Consider the following 18,786-nt stretch of genomic DNA (forward strand, 5'->3'; position numbering starts at 1 on the left):
CCAGCAGCTGGTGGAAGTAGAAGCAGATACCCACAGCTAAAAACTGAACTGAATTGGAATCCAGTTGCAGAGAAGGAGGAGTGACCAGCAAAGGGGTCAAGATCACATTACTGAAACCCACAGAAACAGCTGACCTGAACAAGAGGGAGCTCTTGGCCCCCAGACTGATCAATGAGAAACCAACATGAAACTGATCCAGACCCCATAAATGTGGGTGTCAGTGAGGAGGCCTCGGAAATATATGGGGCCTCTTTAGTAGATAAGTACTTATACCTAGCATAGGAATGGACTTTGGGATTCCATTTCGCGTAGAGGGATACTCCCTGAGCCCAGACACACGGGGGATAGCCTAGGTCCTATCCCAAAGGATATGACAGACTCTGAAGACCCCCCCCCCCATAGAAGGCCTCACTCTCCCTGGGGAGCAGAAATGCTATGTGATAGGTAGGGTGTTAGTGGGGGCAGGGGAAGAGGGGAAGGAGAGGGAACCAGGATTGACATGTAAAACAATCTTGTTTTTTTTTTCTAATTTAAATTTAAAAAAAAGAAAAACACTAAGCTATTCCATCAGGAAATTTATCAGAACCAATAGGAAAAGTATGAACAGAATTAAAGATTTCTAGACAGAAGATCAACCTGGGAAACTGTCCTTCCAGTATTCAATTAACTGAAATGTAACAGAACAGTGTCCGGGGTAGTTACACCCAGTGAAGCGTCCAGAAAAGTTAAGCATGGAAGGACACCCTGAGCCTATGGGGAAGCGGCAGGCATCACTGACAGAGTGAAAGAACAGCAGACAAATGCTGCAATGCGGAATCACTTAGGAGGGGCACGCTCCCCATAGCCGTCTGTGGATGGCTTCTGGTCAGTGTCCTCGAAAAATGCTCCATGAAAATCAAAATGAATAGAGGATGTGTAGGAAAGAATAAAGATCACCAAAACAGGTGAGGAAACTGGAATCTATTAACAAGAACCAAGTTATCACAATACATTATTGATACAATTTCAATCTGATTAAAACCCGGAAGCGACTGAGCGCAGATACTAATAGAGCAGGGCTTCTCCAATACCCAAGTCAACTACGGAATCATTTCAATTCCTCATATAGGGAGTAGTATTTATGAGTTGCTTAAAATCTCAGAGTTTTTAAGGAAAAATATAAAATAAGAGAAGATTATTTAGGATAAGGCCCTGACAGAAGACTAAAATATTGGGAACATCTGTGACATGTCTCCAGGCCATGGTGCAAGACTGCCCTGCAGGAACAATTGCTGCTCGGTCATAGAAATGCAGACTCATGCTCTGACGACTGCAATTCTGCCACTGAAGCCAGCCCAGGGGAAACTGCACAAGCATGCAGCCCTGGGGGCAGCTGAAAACAATGTGGAAAGAGATCTTGCTGTTGCAGATGAAGTTTCAGGAATTAATTCACAAGTGAAAGCAATTCTTTCTTGATGGGTAGATGTGGTTAAATCTCAAAACCAACGTGGAGTTTAAAAATGGAGCGCAGGAAATACACCTCAGGCTTGCACTTCTGTTCTTTTTATCAGACCATGTTCTTATACAGCTGTTAAGAAAAACAGGATGGCTGGGGAGCCAAAGGAATACCCAGGGAAGGGCTGAGCCAGGTCTATGCTTGCAAACAAAAGGGACCTTTGCTTTTAGCTTTAACTATCTGTTCCTTCTATTCTATTAAACATGGAACACAAGTATTATTCATGCTAACCCGCAGATGCAAGTAAACGGCTGCCTGCCATGTAACTTTGTACTCATCTTGATTATTCGTCGTTTCTAACAAAGAATAAAAGATGACACATGATTACAAAGGATATTACTCATCAAATTGAAAAAGAAATCCTGAGTGAGACTACCTTCATTTTTTCTAATAAATGAACAGCAGGCATTTTATTATCTTTTGGGGCATTTAAAAATTAATAACATAAATCCATTTATTGAGAATTAAGTGCTTTCAATAGGATTAACAAAGAATGTATAAACTTGTCTTTTTTTAAAAAAAAATGGGTGCTTAATTATGTGCTGATCTCTGGATTTCTACTGTGCATTTCCTACAGTCTTTCCTTTGCCTTATGTTTTCCTGAGAATAACTTTATAACTTGCAACTCTTTTTTTTTTTTTTTTGGTTTTTCCAGCAGGGTTTCTGTGTGTAGCTTTGGAGGCTCTCCTGGCACTCACTCTGGAGACCAGTCTGGCCTCAAACTCACAGAGATCTGCCTGCCTCTGCCTCCCAAGTGCTGGGATTAAAGGCGTGTGCCACCAATGCCTGGCTAACTTGAAACTCTTAACAGTTTAAATTTTCTTTATTATTTCATTCAAGTACTATAGGGGGAAGTCAGAGTTCATATGTACAGTAACAGTTCCATCAGAATTTTATATGTGCATCAGCCCTCTAAGGGTCACACTGTTTCCTGTTTTGTGTTTATCAAATAAGAGTAGGCAGTGTATCTTTTCCTGGAACATAACAATTACAAAGTATAAAATACAGGTCAAATGAGAATGGAGGAAGGAAGGCAAGTGACTCATCACATGGTGTGCTGGCTTAAGTGACAATGGACCCATAGGCCCATATGTTAGAATGCTTGGGTCCCAGTTAGCCGGGCTGTCTGGGAAAGATTAGGAAGTGTGGCCTTGTTATAGGAGGTGTGTTGTTGGAGATGGGCTTTGAGGTTTCAAAAGCCCATGTTAGACTTAGATCATCTCTGTCTGTCTCTGTCTCTGTCTCTGTCTCTGTCTCTGTCTCTGTCTCTCTCTGCTGGTGACTTGAGGATCTGATGTGAACTCTTAGCTCCTGCTCCAGCACCATGCCTACCTGCATGCCACCATGTTCTTTCACCTTGGTGATCACAGACTCACCCTCTAGAACTATGAGCAAGGTCCTAATTAAATGATTTCTTTTATAAGTTGCCTTGGCCATGGTATTGTTTCATAACAATAGAAAAGTAGCTAAGATACATGCTCTAACACAAATTTCTTCAGATGTGTATACTGGTTCGCAGAGGGGAGAGTGAATAGCTTGAGAAATGCAACAAATATTAGTTTACCAGCCTTCTTTCCTATCCAACAATCAGCCTCAGCACATGGAACAAATGATAAGGTGAGGCAGAAACCTCATGCCCCCTGGAGAAAGCCCTTGTCATTTTACATAGCAAGCAGAACCCTTCCTCTCTGTCCCCACTCCTCAGCATTCCCAGGGATATTTGAGCTCTCATGCTCTTCTCTCTGTGGAGACACAAGCTACAGTCATCTGAGAGGAGGGAACCTCAACTGTGGGGTTGCCTTCATGAGATCAGGCTGTGGGCCCATAATCTCATATGTTTCAATACATGGTCCCCAGTTGGTTGAGCTGTTTGGGAAGGATCAGGGGGTGTGGCCTTGTTGGAGGTGGTATCACTGGGGGCTGGTTTTGGGACTTCAAAAACCCATGCCATCCCCAGTTAGCTCTCTTTGTGGCCTGATTATGTCTCAGAATGTGAGCTCTCAGCTACTGCTCCATGTCTTCCTGACTGCCTGCTGCCCACCATGACGGTCATGGACTAACCCTTTGGAAATGTAAGGTGGGATAAATTCTTTCTTTTATAAGTTGTCCTGGACTTAGTGCCTCTTCACAGCAATAGAAAAGTAACTAAGACACAAAGTGCAAAGGGCTTTTTTACACCTCTAGGGCTCATCTAGGTTTGGCTCCATGCTTGCAACTCAGAAAGATAAAGGTCAAAATGCCTCTGAACAGGAGCTACAGGCCTATTTCATCTTCATCAGCTGAAGCCCCATCTCCTGTGTCCAAGGACTCTAAATAGCACTCCATGTGTCTTCTAAAGGTGTTATGGAGCAACTGGTCCTCCTTCCACAAAGATATGAATCATCACATACCTGTCTCTCAGACACAGCAGCACTGCTGTTTCCCAGGGGACATTGGGAGGTGACCTGGGAAAGAATTACCCACAGCTGTCCTTTACTGAGCTCTCTAAGAGCCTTGCTGGCCACTGCTGCTCTTTCACCACAGTGTGGGTTCTTCTAATGTCAGGAGCTAGGGATCTGGTGGGCACACCAATTCTGGGAGCTCTGACGCATAACTTAGTATTCTGACTCCCTTTGCCTTTCTCCACAGCTGATGTTCTTACTGAGGAATGCAGAGATGAAAATGGGTGCTATTAGGTCACCTCCCCCCAAAGCCAACAAGAGCAATAGTGTCCCTAGAATCCAGTGACATCAGCAGGGAACTGGAGGTGAGGATAACAGAAGGAGGAGGTGGGAGGAGTCACAGGGATGTCTGCCTCTCAGGCTGGGAGAACAGGAGGCCCTCCGGAGGCTGACTGTGTTTGCACTAATGTAGGTTAGGTAGGTATTTTATAACATACTAGCATAATTTTATTACACTATACTATCATAATTTTTTTATTTTATTTCTGTTGCTGAATTGTTTTTTGTTTTGTTTTGTTTTGTTTGTCTGGCTGGTTGGTTTTCAAGACAGCGTTCTTCTCTGTGTAGAGAACTGGTACTCATTCTGTAGTCCGGGCTGGCCACAAACTCAGAGATCCCATTGCCTCTGCCTCCCCAAGGCTGGGATTAAAGGTCTGTGATACTACTCATGGTTAGTTATGTCAGGTTTTAGTAGTGATATTGTCATCTACTCCTCTCACAGCCAAGAAATTATAGCTTAGAAAAAACAATGTCCCCAGAAAGGATTATCATCTGAAAGCTGTGGTTTTAAAATGTATTTTTCTAAGAGAAAGGCTTTGGAAGGACTGTGAGAAAGGTTCCCATTTCACCTTCTCAGTTACCACCCCTTTAACAATAAAACGTGCCTGTTTAGTTTTTAGGTATTTAATGGGATTTTACCCCCAAAGACAGCAGTGTACATATACTTTGAGAGTGATAAAACTTTCAAGAAATACAAAGTGTGGTTGTTACAAGGTTCTGGTGTTCTTATTGCTACTGTTATTAGCTCTTTCGACCTCCTTGCATCAGGTCACTTTGAACTAAGCCTAGTAAACAGTTCCAGTATGCTTCAAGGCTGACCTGCCTCTACCGTGGTCTAAAGCACCCAGGGAGAGCTACACAGATGCCAAGGTCACAGCAGACAGGAGCCCAGCAAAAGCTCACATTAATCTTCCAGGCAAACACAGAGACAGTATGTGTTCATCTCAATTAACTAGTCATCAAACATACCCTGCCCGACACCACAAGGTTTCCAAATAGGGAAGAAGTCTTCATGGAATTTAGGAAGAGAAAGTACAATTGTTTCTTTATAATGTGTTGCTGGATATTTGTTTCTGTAAAGATGTGTTGCATGTGCTTAAAGATCTCTTTATTTGGGAGCCTGTTGCTGGCCCAAAGAAAAGACCAACTTCATTAATATACCCATTTTACTTTGGGAAATGATGTGTTCATTCCAAGAAAATGAACTGGTCTGCGTTGACCTTGCTGGGCTCCTTCCATAGTACCTTAATGCCAATAAGCATCCACTTTTGCTCGAAGTTTTCACAATAAAATACAGTGTGGAAATATTCCCATCCCATCATTTTGGTGTGCTTGCCACCTTTCACCACTAAGACATCACAGTTTTAAACTCATTGTCCTCCACACAATTACACTACTTTGAAACAAATAGTTTTAAAGTACAAATAAATGACTGGTAAATACCAAAGCCTATTGTGATGTTATGCAAACATACCCGACCTTTCTGGTTCAAAAAGTGAATCTTTAGACTAGGAGGTGTTGTGGGAATTCCTAAGAGTTAGAAATACTGCAGAGGAAAAAAAAATGTTCCCTTGCATTGCTTGGGATTTAATCCCAAATTTGGGTGATTCTTGAAAAAAAAAAAAGTCAATGATTTCAAGGAGATACCATCTCTTAGAGGTGGAGTGTGTAGCTATGATTTATGATTCATTTCTCATTCTCTATGAATATTTTTTCATGTAGTTGCTTACCAAAGCCAGCAAGAGCTAAGGCTGCCCTCCACGTTTCCATTCTGACACACCAGGCAAAGTGTTCTCTGAAAAGGAGGCCACATCTCCTCTCTTCACCATATCTAAGTATTACCAATCATATACATTTAAGACTCTGCGGGATTCAAATGTCAAGTGGGAATTTATTAGAAGCTTATGTGTCCCCAGGTTTGTGCATTAATTAAACATTAATAGGTCACCATCCACATGAACAAGGATGCTAATATCTTTCTACAAGGTTAATCTGGTAAACTTGGCACACAGGTGACAACTGTGAATAATCATCACATTTCTAGGCCATGACATTTCATTTCTATTGTCAACTTGAGAACTGTCTGGGGTCATCCATGATGTATACCTTGGGGGCGGGCGTGTCTGTGAGACTGAATGGAGAGGAGGAAACTCTGCCTGGGTACCATCCCAGGGCCAGAGCTCCTGGACTTCCCCTTTCTCTGAAGGGTGAGCAAACTGACCCCACCCCCTGCCTTCCCTTCCATGCTGGAGTGTATCTCTTTGAACCCAAACCAAGAACAAATCCTTTGTTTCTCAAGCTTTCTCTTAGGTATTGCATCAGGGGGAAGGGAAGGGCTCAGAAGAGGAAGGCACAGGACCACAGACTAACTAGGAACCAGACAGAGAAGAAGCAAGAACTGCGACCCTATGGCCTGAAGAGCCGAGTTGGAGCCCTCATCATCGCATCAGAGAAACAGCCAGGTGTTACTGCTAAAACATTTGAGTTGCCCTAAGCTCTCAGAGTAGTGTGAACACAGGGAGTATAGAGTACTGGGATTCTGCAGGGGTACATTTGAAGGCTCCTAATATCCCTTAGTTCAAAACCTGAAATGTCTATACTCCTAACTTTCCCATTTATTGATATTAATTTTAATATTTTTCCAAGAAATAGTTTAATCCAGAAATTTGGCAAAGAATTCCAGGACAACAGAAAATATTTCTCAGAGAATTTCATTCAAAGACAAGCCTGCCTGTGAAGACTTCCGAGTGCAATTTCCCTTTCAGATGTCTGCTCAAGGTCATTACCAGTGACAAGAATAATAACAGAGCTTTTCATTGACAAAATGCCATGGAAATCTATAATTTTTAGATGATCAAATAGCCCTGAAAAGCTACTGCTTAGAGATGATTAGGGGTATGAGCCAAGAGGATTGCCACGGGGACCCTTTGTCAAATAACCCACAGAGTAAGTAAAGATTCTCAGGGTAAAACTAGACACACCATCAAACGGCTCCTGAAAGAGACACACGTGGCCTCTCAACCAACTCCTGAGCTCTAGATATTCTTAGACTGTCTTGTTCCTGGATTCATAAAACTTCTTTTCTTCTCTGTGCACAAAAGGCCACATCTATACCTTCATTCTAGAGGGAACACATTTGCATATCTATGCCTGAGAGACAGTTTGATTCATCCATCTGTGCTGGTGGGTGGGAAGGTGGAGTGGGGGCTTATATTTCTAAAGCATAATCACTAATACCCTTCCAGTGAAATTAGCTTGTTAAAATGAAGTCTGAATGAAGCCTACCCCTGGGCTCTGCTGTAATATGAAGCTGCTCTCTGAGGTAAGGCCTGAAATATGTATTGCAGAATAACATGGGGACCAACATCCACAGTTCCTGATTTCATGTGGCTGGATAACCCAGGGGCCAACATCTATTGTCCCTGAGTTGTGTGTGACAGTCTGGGTAACACTGGGGTCAATGGGTCCATAGTCCCTGAGTTGTGTGTGGCAGGGGCAACTATGGTCTTAGTACCCACAGTCCTGGAGTTGCATGTGACAGGGGTAACTAAGGGCTCAGTACCCACAGCTCCTGAGTTGTGTGTGGCAGGGTAACATAGGCACAAGCATCTGTGACTGTAATGCAGGCACAAGTATTTCCAACTGTAACATAGGCACAAGCATCTATGACTGTAACATAGGCACAGCATCTGCAACTGTAACATAGGCACAAGCATCTGTGACTGTAACACAGGCACAAGCATCTGCAACTGTAACATAGGCACAGCATCTGTGACTGTAACATAGGCACAGCACCTGCAACTGTAACAGGCACAAGCATCTGCCACTGTAACATAGGCACAGCATCTCCAACTGTGACATAGGCACAAGCACCTGCAACTGTAACATAGGCAACAAGCATCTGGGACTGTAACATAGGCACAGCATCTGGGACTCCTACCTTCTATATTCATCTTGATTCTGGAGGCAGCAGTTCACGGTGTTTATCAGAAAACCAAACAAACGACTATACAGCGACTTGGCTAGGAGATCACGGTAAAATGCAGCAATCTGTGTGGTATGCCGACGTATTATCACATCTCCTGGAATAGTAGAAGGAAACGAAGGTATAAGGTACAAGTGGTGCCCTCATTAGAAGCTAACACAACTGTGTATGGCCCATTCATTCTCTGTGACACACCCGAAAATGTTGAAAATGACCCTGAAAGCACCTGTCAGTTATCACACAGGATGCCATCTAACCAGTGTCAGGTGTCTAGTCTTACTAGAACTTCTGACCATGCTGTTGCACCTCTCCACATCTGGGCCATTTCCTCATAGTTAGAGAGCTAACTTCTGTGAGTGAGTTTTCTGATAACATCCCTCTGGCAGGGCATCGAACCAGCCTGGAGCATTTGAACACTTGCCTGTCTGGAAAGTAATGGTAGAATCAATCAAAACGTCCCCCTGGAGTTAGGGGACAGGACTGGGCCTTCAGGAGGAAATATCTGACATTCCCAAAGGGAGTGATGGAGATCGTGAGAGAGTAGAACTTCTGGAATGAAAAGGCCAGTGAAGAGACTCATGGAAGAGAGGTGGGGTGACCCAGGGCACAGGCAGAGCTAATATAGTAATTCTTTTGGAGACAGCATGTAAATAGGGCTAGAATTCCCACCTGTGGCCTTGGCCAATACAGTGCATCCTTAAGTCTCAGGCTGAGTGGACGGCAGGGACAGGAGAGTGCTACAGTTTGAAAGAGAGAGGAACAGCCACTGAGACAAGATAGAACTGCTCTGCCTTGAGAAAGCAAGGTCAAAGCTATGGGTGTGGAACAGAAAGGCAGGGAATCAAATTCAGCCTCCTGGGAGATGGTACCATCACAGTTCACAGGCTAACATGGTTGAGGAGTTACAAAAAGTGCCCAACGTGGTGGAGAGATGAAAGAGGGAGGGTGTGATCAGAGGAACCCAGATGGTTGTATGGTAAGTGACAATTTTAACGCGCCTTCAGAAAGACACAACATGGGGTCCTGCATCTGGAGAACATCATGGTGATTAATGGGACTGGAGACATGGTTAGGAATGGCCATGAAGAGGTGCCCGGAAGTCCATCCTATGGGGAGGAGCTAAGGAAACATGTATCTTTGAAAGCATCTTTGCATCTCTTTTTGTTGTTGTTGTTGTTGTTCCTACAGGACGAGGAGAAAATGAGCTAAGTCCAGAAGAAGAAGACATTGACCAAGGTTGCTATTGAGACCCAGGTCAAGAAACAAAGAGGGCCATAAGAATGGGAGCTATTTATGGGGTCACAGGGAACTGATCTACTTGGTAGAGAAGGAATAGGAGCCAGCATTACCTGGTGAGCAGCTGGGTGGATCATGAGAAAACTCACTAAGTTGAGGGGGTGTCTAAGAGGCAGAGGTCATTAGTCAAGCAACAAAATACAAGTAAAATGCAAGTAAGACCCATGGGGTAGTAGGTGAGTTCATTGTAGAGTCAGGGACTGACTGGGTGAGGCAAGCAAGACGGACCCACTGGGTGACAGGTGAGTTTAGGGTAGAATGGAGGGGGGACAAGCCCTCACTGCTATGGAGAGGAAGGTTAAAGAAGGGCATCGATCCTGAATTTACAGTAGGTAAGTGAAAGACACCTAGGAATCCAGTCCTTTTGTGCACTGTGCAGGGCCATACACCATCCAGGGAGTAGGTATGTACAGAGGAATGGAAGCCGACCTATAAAGGGAGATGGCCTCTTGCCAATGGCTTGGCATCCACGGTAATTAACCCCTTTTTAATCTGAGTGCTCTCCTCTCTGAGGAGAAAAATAGTTATGCCCGCCTCATGACCATTTGTGAGATCAGAAATGACAACTTTCAGAACACTTGGCACTATGCCATCTAAGCATAAACACCCAATAAATGACAGCTCCCATTATGAGCGGAAAAGGCGGAGAAAAGGCTGTCCTACCCCCACAAAAGGTCCATGTTTTACGAGAATAAATCCTCTTAGATTGATGGCTTTGTTTTTCTGAACTGACAGGTTGATTAGGAAGGGGGCTAGTTAATCAGAATGATCTCCCAGGAGTACAGAAGTGTTCCCATACAGTAAAGGGGGGGGTGTAGGTGGGCAGGCTTGCAAAGCTTTCCTTTGGCACTTGATCCATACAAACAGTTTCTCCATGTGGAGACAGGCACAGTTTCTTTAATTCCCCTACTTGAAAGAGGCCCAGGAACTGTAGAAAGGGAAAAGTCAGGTTGCACAAAGATTTACCTTTAAGATACTGAATATCGGTTGTTAAGGCGGATGCCAGCTCATCTGTCGATACTTGGAGCATGCCTGCCACTGAAATCAAAACAGCCTGTAAATACGAAATCACTGTGCATTTTGACACCAAGAACACTTTATATACATCCTTCATGTAGACACATTAAAAAGGAGGAAAGCGACTCTGCTCTCCAGGTCAAACTCATCTAGAGAAACTCTTCAGTATCTCAGACATGAAAGGGATCTCATGGCTCTGTGGATTCACTCATGACACATTTTCTGCCTCCATTGCCCCCACGGTGCTGGATGTTTTCCCCCCAAATTTCTAATTAAATAACTTTGAAATGGGTGGAATAGGCTGTTTATTGAAAACTCCTTGGTTGGAGGGTATTTTCAAAAAGTGGGTGTGGCTAGAAAGACAATATCAAAGAAGTGTGGGATCTTGGACGAGGTATTTAAAGGGAAGTAATTGTGTTTACAATGTTTAGCCGATGACCTGGTCTCCAAATACTGTGGGGAGAGTGACAGACAGTATTTAGATAATGCCACATGAACTGAAGTATATACGGACACCCCTATGCTGTCAGTGTGGTGTGAAGAATAAGGACATGAAAGCACATTTATCAGCTACCCCCTAGCCCGTTAGAGAGAAGAAAGAGGTTCTCCCCTCCCCCCATGACGAGCCTTAGGAAGACATTATTCCTGCTGGCTTTTTGTACTGTGTCTCCATCTGCTGGCTGCTTTATGGGATTTCACACCAAAGATGTTCCCATGGGGTGGTGCTCCACTGACCTTGTTCCAGAAGCTGGAGGTCAGAGACAAAGGCCGAGTCAGCTTCCGTCAGGGCTGTGAACTGGATGTCTCCGAGGTGCAATATCGCTGCTAGAATAACAAACAGGTTCTCCACCTCCTAGGTGTTTACAGAGAACGGGCAGAACTGCTTAGAGAAAGGACTTCGTCACAAGCAAAGACAAGCACCACGGGCATGCTGGTGGTGGGCTCGCCACTCTCCAGACCCACAGCACTCCACGAAACTGCCCGTGTGGGCTCAGAAGCAAATCACAACTCAATGCGCATTAAAATGATGCTGTGTTCTCACACATATCAGAGGGTTCTGTGTGATCATCATTCCAAAATTTAGTGACATAGTTCAAGCTCCCACAGGAAACACCCCTGCTGCCCCAAGTTCTCCTTGCACATAAGGTACAGGAAGCATCGGAAGAAGGTCTGGAAGGCCGGAACTGTACAAAGGAGTAAGACCTGACACTGGGAATTGTCATTTTTCCATCTTTAAAACGAGAGCCTGGAGACATCCATCTCAAGTACTGCCTAGGTATAGTATCCCACAATTATGGCAGACAGCAGCATTTCCCACTGGACTCTCCCTTGTGTTATAGAACAGCATTTCTCCAGCTTTTTAAAAGGAGCAACACATGTCCACCTCTTTAATGATGCCCATAAATCTCCTTCAGTGTTCTGCAAGGTGGGCACCTTGGGACATACAGGCAAGGATCTGTGCTACCCTCAGGGGTTTTGGATTCAGTGAGGGAGACAGAGCTATGAAAATTCACCACAACCCACAGGACAATGTGGTGGATTTGAACCAGGAAAACCTCTCTGTGGGAGCCGAGCCCTGGGATCCTGCCTCTGTCTGCAGTGGGCAGTCCTGCCCTCCTGCCTGTCGGCTTGCCTGCTGTTAGGGATGGGGTGCAGAGGTGGGACAGTCCCATAATTTACCCTCGAAGGTTTTGCTCCAAAGGCCACACCTGCCTGGAAATACTGTTCTTTGTCATGGACAGAGGCCATCACTCCAAAGTGGAATGATTTTTATTCCTCACATTACTTTAAAGGCTTAGGATAAAGGGATGGACATCAGGCCTTTTGCTGAAATGCACACCCATCTCTAGCAGCTACAGCAGTCAGCAGGTGAATTTTGCTTGCCCTGCCTTTGAGGATCAAGTGTGGAATTTCAAAGCTATGTTTCCAAGTGAATGGTATTTTGGTAAAATGGTCTCCTGCCCCTGTCTGTGCTCCTGTTCCCTATGGGATCTAGAAACTCCTGGTGGGGGAGGGGAGATAAGAAAAGGGACATCACAGAAGCCAGCGCAAATCAGAGCATGCAAGTGGGCGGGGCCAGGAAAAGAAAGAAATGTAGACATTGGATAATTGGGCCAAACAGAACAAGGCACCATCAGGCTACCTCTCATTCCTGGAACTCTAGGCTCTGAAAGGCATGGGGTCCTGCCAAGCAAAGCGCCTCAGTGAATCCACTTAGGGTGAGTCATTTGCCAGCTTTCCTGTGTGCTTCCGCCTGCCTGCCCCTCCTGCCCCCCCTAGCTAAGACTGTGGGCAAGGGTGACACACAGCCTTCTGAAAAACAAAGAACTACATTTGGGATCTAGAACTGTGGGCATACCAGGGTCCCCAGTGACATCTTGTTAATTGTTCCCGAGGACTTGGCCACAATCGGAAATACTTCCAAAATGAGAGGGCAGAGATAATGCATCAGGAAAACAGAAATGATTCCTGAGAGCATCCTCCCGGACCCAACCATTCTTGTCTAATTCTCAGGACTGGCCCTGAATAGAGCTGTATCCTCTGACCACATGGCTATTTAAACTTAAATTAATATTTTAAGATATGAAAAATTAATTTCTTCAGTCTCATCAGCCCTGTGTTAAGCTACCAGTATCCAGACAGGGCTAGTAGTTCTAGGCAGTTTGGCATGTGCCACGGGCCTTCCCATTATCTTGGAAATTGCTGTGGCACAGAGGTGGGCTAAAACTTTCGTTGTATTCTCTAGCTTCCTAGAGGAGATATTTAAGTAAAGTGATTACATTAGTTTGAAAGGTGATGGTTTAGCAGTACACAGTTTCTTCACACTGGCCAGGTTCCTCAAGAGTCAGTCAACACAATTATGTGGCTTGTTCTAGATACATATGTGAAGGGGTTTTCTATTTCTATTGAAAATAGCGGGGCTGGAGAGATGGCTCAGTGGTTAGGAGCACTGGCTGCTCTTGTGGAGGAACTGAGTTTGATTTTTTGCACCCACCAGGCATCTTATAACTGTAAGTAACTCCTGTGCTAAGGGATCCAATGCCCTCTTCTGTCCTCCATGGGCACTGCATGCAAGCAAAACACCCACACACATAAAATTAAAAAGAAAAGAAAGGAAATAGCAATTATGTCTTGTTACTGTGAGTTGTCTAGTATCTGCCTTCCTGGTACCCACCACCCTATTTGTCTCCCACCCCTACTGGACAGTAATCCCCAGGAGAACTGATGGAAGCCTGTTTTCTGCTGGAACATTGTCAGGGTGCATAACAACCAATGGGCTACATCAAGCCAGGCTGAGGGGATGGTTCAGGATGAGTGAATCTTTCTAAATTGTTGGAGGCTGGTTTTCTGTGTGAAACCCCGACAAGGACACTCACCCAGCTGCTGAAGCCAACTACATTCAGAGCGTGTTTCAGAACTGCAAGTCTCTCCTTGTTCAGAGAGCGCTCTGCTGTGGACACATCTTCCTGCATGCCTTGGTTCATATACCTGTTAAAATAAATGTGGCGTTATGGCTTGGAGTCAAACACCAGTGGTGGAAGGTTGCCTCATCCACACCTGATCGCTGTCATAATGGAAATCACCTGGACCTGGACATTGTATCCCCAGGTGTTTACAAAGCTACATGGGAGCACATGACGTTTCAGGGAAGACAGTGATTCTTGTCCCAGAACATAATCACAGTTCTGACACAGGGTCACCTTATCTGAACCTTTCTTCATGAGGGGAGACAGTCACCAGCTGTAAACTTCATACCGGAAGTTGTCAGGTGCCAGAGCAGGCATTGTAGCTCACATTTGCATGAAAGATGCTTAATGTATACTAATGTATTATCCCTGCTTGCCAGGAGCCTTTCATTTTAAGGTTGCTGATTAATTCCCTTTGCTTGACACACACAGAGGCATCGATTACCACATGCAGGCATACCATTACCAAGCAGAGGATACAAAGACAAAGGTCTCCTCCAGGAAACCCAGCAGGGATAGATTAGGTACCCAGGGCAGAGACAAGATGAGATCCAGCTACAATACAGCTACAGCACGGAGGCAGAGCAACTGAACTGAGGCATGGGTGTAAGATGCTTATAAATGTGGAGGTAGTAGGCAGGTACCAGGAGGAAAAGCTGAGGAGGAGGAGCAATGCTCCATTATGAGAGCAGGCACATAAGTGAGAATGAGCCTAGTTGGCAAGCAATGACCATGTCCCGAGAACATGCAGGGGCACATATGAAGTGATACAAGGTCAATCATGCATGCTGTGCACAGGGTAACAGGTCAACGAAATGAGAACCCAGGGTGAGGACAACAAAGATTGCCAAGGAAGGAGGAGCAGTTAGGGCTCCCAGTGTCTTGTGAAAGAGTTCTAGTTATGCTTTGCAAGTGGCAAGAACCCTTAGGTGCTAGAAGCAGAAGAGGGGCTTCAGGGTAGGTGTTCAGGAGTGCATTGGACCTCCAGAGGAAGACCCCCTGGAGAGAGATGAAGTGACTAGGGCAGGGGGTATCTAGGTATAGACAGATGTTAGGAGAGGCTGAGGCAGGGCAGGGGCTAGGGCAGAGGGGGTAGACCAGGCTGGGAAGAGGAGAGGCTGGTGAGAGGAAGAAGCACTTATGATGTTTTGTAGGTGGTGTCAGTGTCCTCACAATGTCGCATCTATTCCATCCACCAAGTATCATTATCAAGTAGGAGGAGTATCTTTTGTGAGAGTTTGTATCAGTCATGCCAAATTTAAAGTAATTACACTGTTAAGGTTTAAGCCACCGTCAGAGAAATAACATCTTTAAGAATCTGAAACTCAAAAAGGACAAGAAAAGACACCTGGAAACCTTCCCTATGCAGAATCCTGAAGCAACTTGAATAGATGAGTTCACAAAATAGGGTAAACCTGTCTTCTCTCCATAGATTCTGCACATGAGGGAGAGCATACAACTTTTGAAGGCAAAAGGAAGATTACTGGAAAGTTGTAAGAGCATAAAGTAGGATAACCGAGAGAATAAGTTCGCTGTGCATACTATACATGCATGAAGATGTCAGAAAGGGGTGTGGAAAGGAGATGGATGGAGAGAGAGGTAAGAAGATAGACAGATGGATGACAGATAAGCAGACATAACAGGAAGGTAGATAGATAGATGTAGATAGGTAGATTATAGATAGATGACAGAAATAGATTATAGATAGATTATAGATAGATACAAGTATATAGGTAGATTAGAGATAGATGACAGATAGAGATAGATGATAGATATGATAGTAGATGATAGGTAGAAGATAGATAGATAGATAGAAAGATAGATAGATAGATAGATAGATGATAAAAGAATGACAGGCAGGTAGATGACAGATAAGTGAATGAGACAGAAGAGTAATAGACTATAGAGAGATGACAGATGGTAGGTAAATGACAGATAATAGAATATAATAGATGATATTGTTATAAGCATAGATGATAAATAGGCAGACAAAAAATAATCCACGTGAGGTGGCACCCTTATATGCCTGCATCCCAAGATACTAGGACAAAGTAACAGGAAGATTTTGAGTTAGAGACCACCTTACACTACATAGCAGCAGAACAGGTACAAAGTGAATCCAGGCACCTTAATGACCGTCTGCCTCAAAATAGAAATTAAGGTGCAGCATTTACCTTATGCACACTGGTTGTGGAATCAACACTCAGCTAATAAAATATAGATAAACAATAAAACATGTCAGAGTGTGGTAGCACACACTTAGAATCCCAGCACTTTGGAACTGAGGCAAAAGTATCAGGACTTCAAGCCCAGCCTGAGTAACTACTGAGTGAGAAGCCATCTTGGACTATATGAGATCCTGTCTCAAGAAGACAGCCAGCCAAATGAACATGAATGGTGTTTCTATCCAAAAATCGAAGAACCTTCAGCTTTTCTGTGGTATCTGGAATGATAGACAAGAAATATATTTCATAATTTCCAACAGACTGAGCCTCGGCATGAGAGAGTGGGTGATAAAAAGTATATGTTTATATTTTATTTATTAAAGCTAGTAATTTTCCCTTTGATATCTCTCATCATGAGACCAGACACAAAGGCACAGGAACACTTGAAAACTATGTCTGGGGAAATATCAAAATTGAGCATCTCCAAGGAGACTTGACTCTAAGGAACATTTAAATCTCTTTATTCTCCAGATGATGGAGCAAGCATACAGGTGACTAAATGGAATAGAAATCTCTCATTTCTGCCTCATAGTGGCCGGGGGGCTACCCTGCTTTCAACACTCAGTGTAGGACATGTGAGGATTTCTTGGGTAGGTGGGAATCAGTCAGCATGTTCCGCCACTAACAACACCGTTGATTGGCCCAATTACAGCAAGAGGGTTTTGTGAGAGACTCTAGCAATGTGGAATACCTTCTGTCAACATTTCACAGTTTCCAGCATATATATATATATATATATATATATATATATATATATATATATATTCACCACGGCACCAGGCAGCAGCACAGGCAACTCAGATCTGTACTACCCTAACTGTAGTGTGGCCCTTGGGCACCAACATGGTCTCAGGTGGCTGACCACATAGCCCTCAGTTGTAACAGAACTGGGGTTGCCCCAATGGCGTGGAGTGACCAGCTCAGTTGCCACCCAGGCCCACATCCAGGGCCTTGGGTTGGCCCACCCTAACATCTACCCCATCAAAGCAGATTCTCCATGACTCAGCCAGCCATGGAATATTAGAGAGGATTTCAGGAAGGGCCCAGTGGTGATGGTGTATCAGAAACCAGAGGCCTTGAACCATACCAATGACTCATTGCAATGAATATTTGCAAGTAAGGTTGAATGGTATACTGTGTGGCACACTGAGGCTCCCACTGCACTAAGAGGAATGAAGAGGTGGTGGAAAGGCGGGCAAGATGGAGGAGTGAAGAGGTTTTGTTTGGTTGGTTGGTTTTAATATTTTTAATTTTCTTTTCGGGGACACTGCAAGGATGAGGGGTAGATATGGGAGGCCTGGGCGATGAGCAGAACTGGGGTGCATGATGTGAAATTACCCCCCAAAATCAACAAAAATTTATGTTAAAAAATTCTCCATGAAGTATTAGAGCCCAGGAGTGAGACCCTACACTGGTCAATACGAGATCTGAGCAGCTACTCTGTGTCTGCTTTCCTGGTGCTCATCTGATCAGTGTTACATAATCCAGCTGACCCAAGCATGATGGGAGGAACCCTGGTCTCCTCACCCCCTTTTCTTACAGGCCAGCCATGTGGAAACTGTACCCAAAGTGCTACATTAGTGACATGGGGTATCCCATTCCTGGCAACTCCAGTCATTAACCCCCTGTAGAGAAGTTGTCACTGTACTGTGGACCCTGGTTATCAGTTGGTGACAGTATTGCTCCCAGGGACATTTTGGTAATCTCTGCACACACTTTTTTTTTTCCTGTCACTATAACACAGGTACCGACTAGATGCTTGGAATGTCACTAAACATCCTGGAATGGGAAAGATGAACCCTTGCAGCGCCAGATGAACTACCACTTAAATGAGCCATGCGTCTTTGGGAAGTTATGGAGATGAAAGTCCATGCAGCGACAATTCACCATTATGAAAACATCTCTAACATCCTTAGAGAATGGCACCTTTGCTGAACCCCACAACCAGAGTTAATAATACACCTGAGGTCTCTTTAGACTTGACTGCTATCCAACTCTGTACTCAGCCTGATCATTTATCCTGCCTCTAAGAGGAACATATAGCAGCCAACCTTACTTGCCTTGGATTTCCAACCTAATCAACTTTTACAACCTAAGCTAACACATAGCTGTATCTTAAGTCCTGCACTGTCCCATACCCCTGGCCCCCAACACAATGCATCTTGGTATATATGTTATGGTAATAAATACTGGAAACAGGAACAAAAGAAGTAAAAAGTGAATAAAAAGGAGATGATCGTGGGTGGCTTTTAAAATAGGTATGCTCCCCAGATGTGGATTACTTGAAACCAAATATCCTCTGTGCCACATGACAGTGGCCTTTGCAGATTCTGTTGCCCTCAAAGGATGTTAAAGATATTTTCATGACTGGACTTCCCGGTGGTCTGTCTTAGTGCTTAATAGACATCATACCACTAACCTATCACAGAGGCTCCACACCCCCTCAGCAAATACATCTGGATCAACATCTGGGCCAGACTGTTGATCTCTAGCTCCACTTACTAACCAATGTCCCCAGAGTTCTCACCTTAGCGCTCACTGTCTTCCGTGTCACACATGAGTGACAATCACACATCTATGA

At 44.3% G+C, this 18,786-nt stretch overlaps 1 protein-coding gene and 1 long non-coding RNA gene across 2 annotated transcripts in view; one reads left to right on the forward strand and one right to left on the reverse strand.

The window, feature by feature from the left end:
- Myo16 (myosin XVI) overlaps window positions 1-18,786 on the reverse strand; it is a 319,471-nt gene that overhangs the window by 163,105 nt on the left and 137,580 nt on the right. The window contains exons 16-19 of the mRNA XM_027387882.2: window positions 13,891-14,002; window positions 11,249-11,366; window positions 10,463-10,534; window positions 8,156-8,297 (exon numbers count right to left, since the gene is read on the reverse strand). Of these exons, the coding sequence (XP_027243683.1) occupies window positions 8,156-8,297; window positions 10,463-10,534; window positions 11,249-11,366; window positions 13,891-14,002 (444 nt within the window). The remainder of the gene's footprint in view (window positions 1-8,155; window positions 8,298-10,462; window positions 10,535-11,248; window positions 11,367-13,890; window positions 14,003-18,786) is intronic.
- Window positions 12,638-18,436, forward strand: LOC118239673. Its single transcript, XR_004772441.1, has 2 exons — window positions 12,638-12,732; window positions 17,950-18,436. It is a non-coding gene; the product is annotated as an uncharacterized LOC118239673 (long non-coding RNA).

This window comes from Cricetulus griseus (genome assembly GCF_003668045.3).
Source record: "Cricetulus griseus strain 17A/GY chromosome 1 unlocalized genomic scaffold, alternate assembly CriGri-PICRH-1.0 chr1_1, whole genome shotgun sequence".
In the NCBI taxonomy this organism is placed as follows: Eukaryota; Metazoa; Chordata; class Mammalia; order Rodentia; family Cricetidae; genus Cricetulus; species Cricetulus griseus.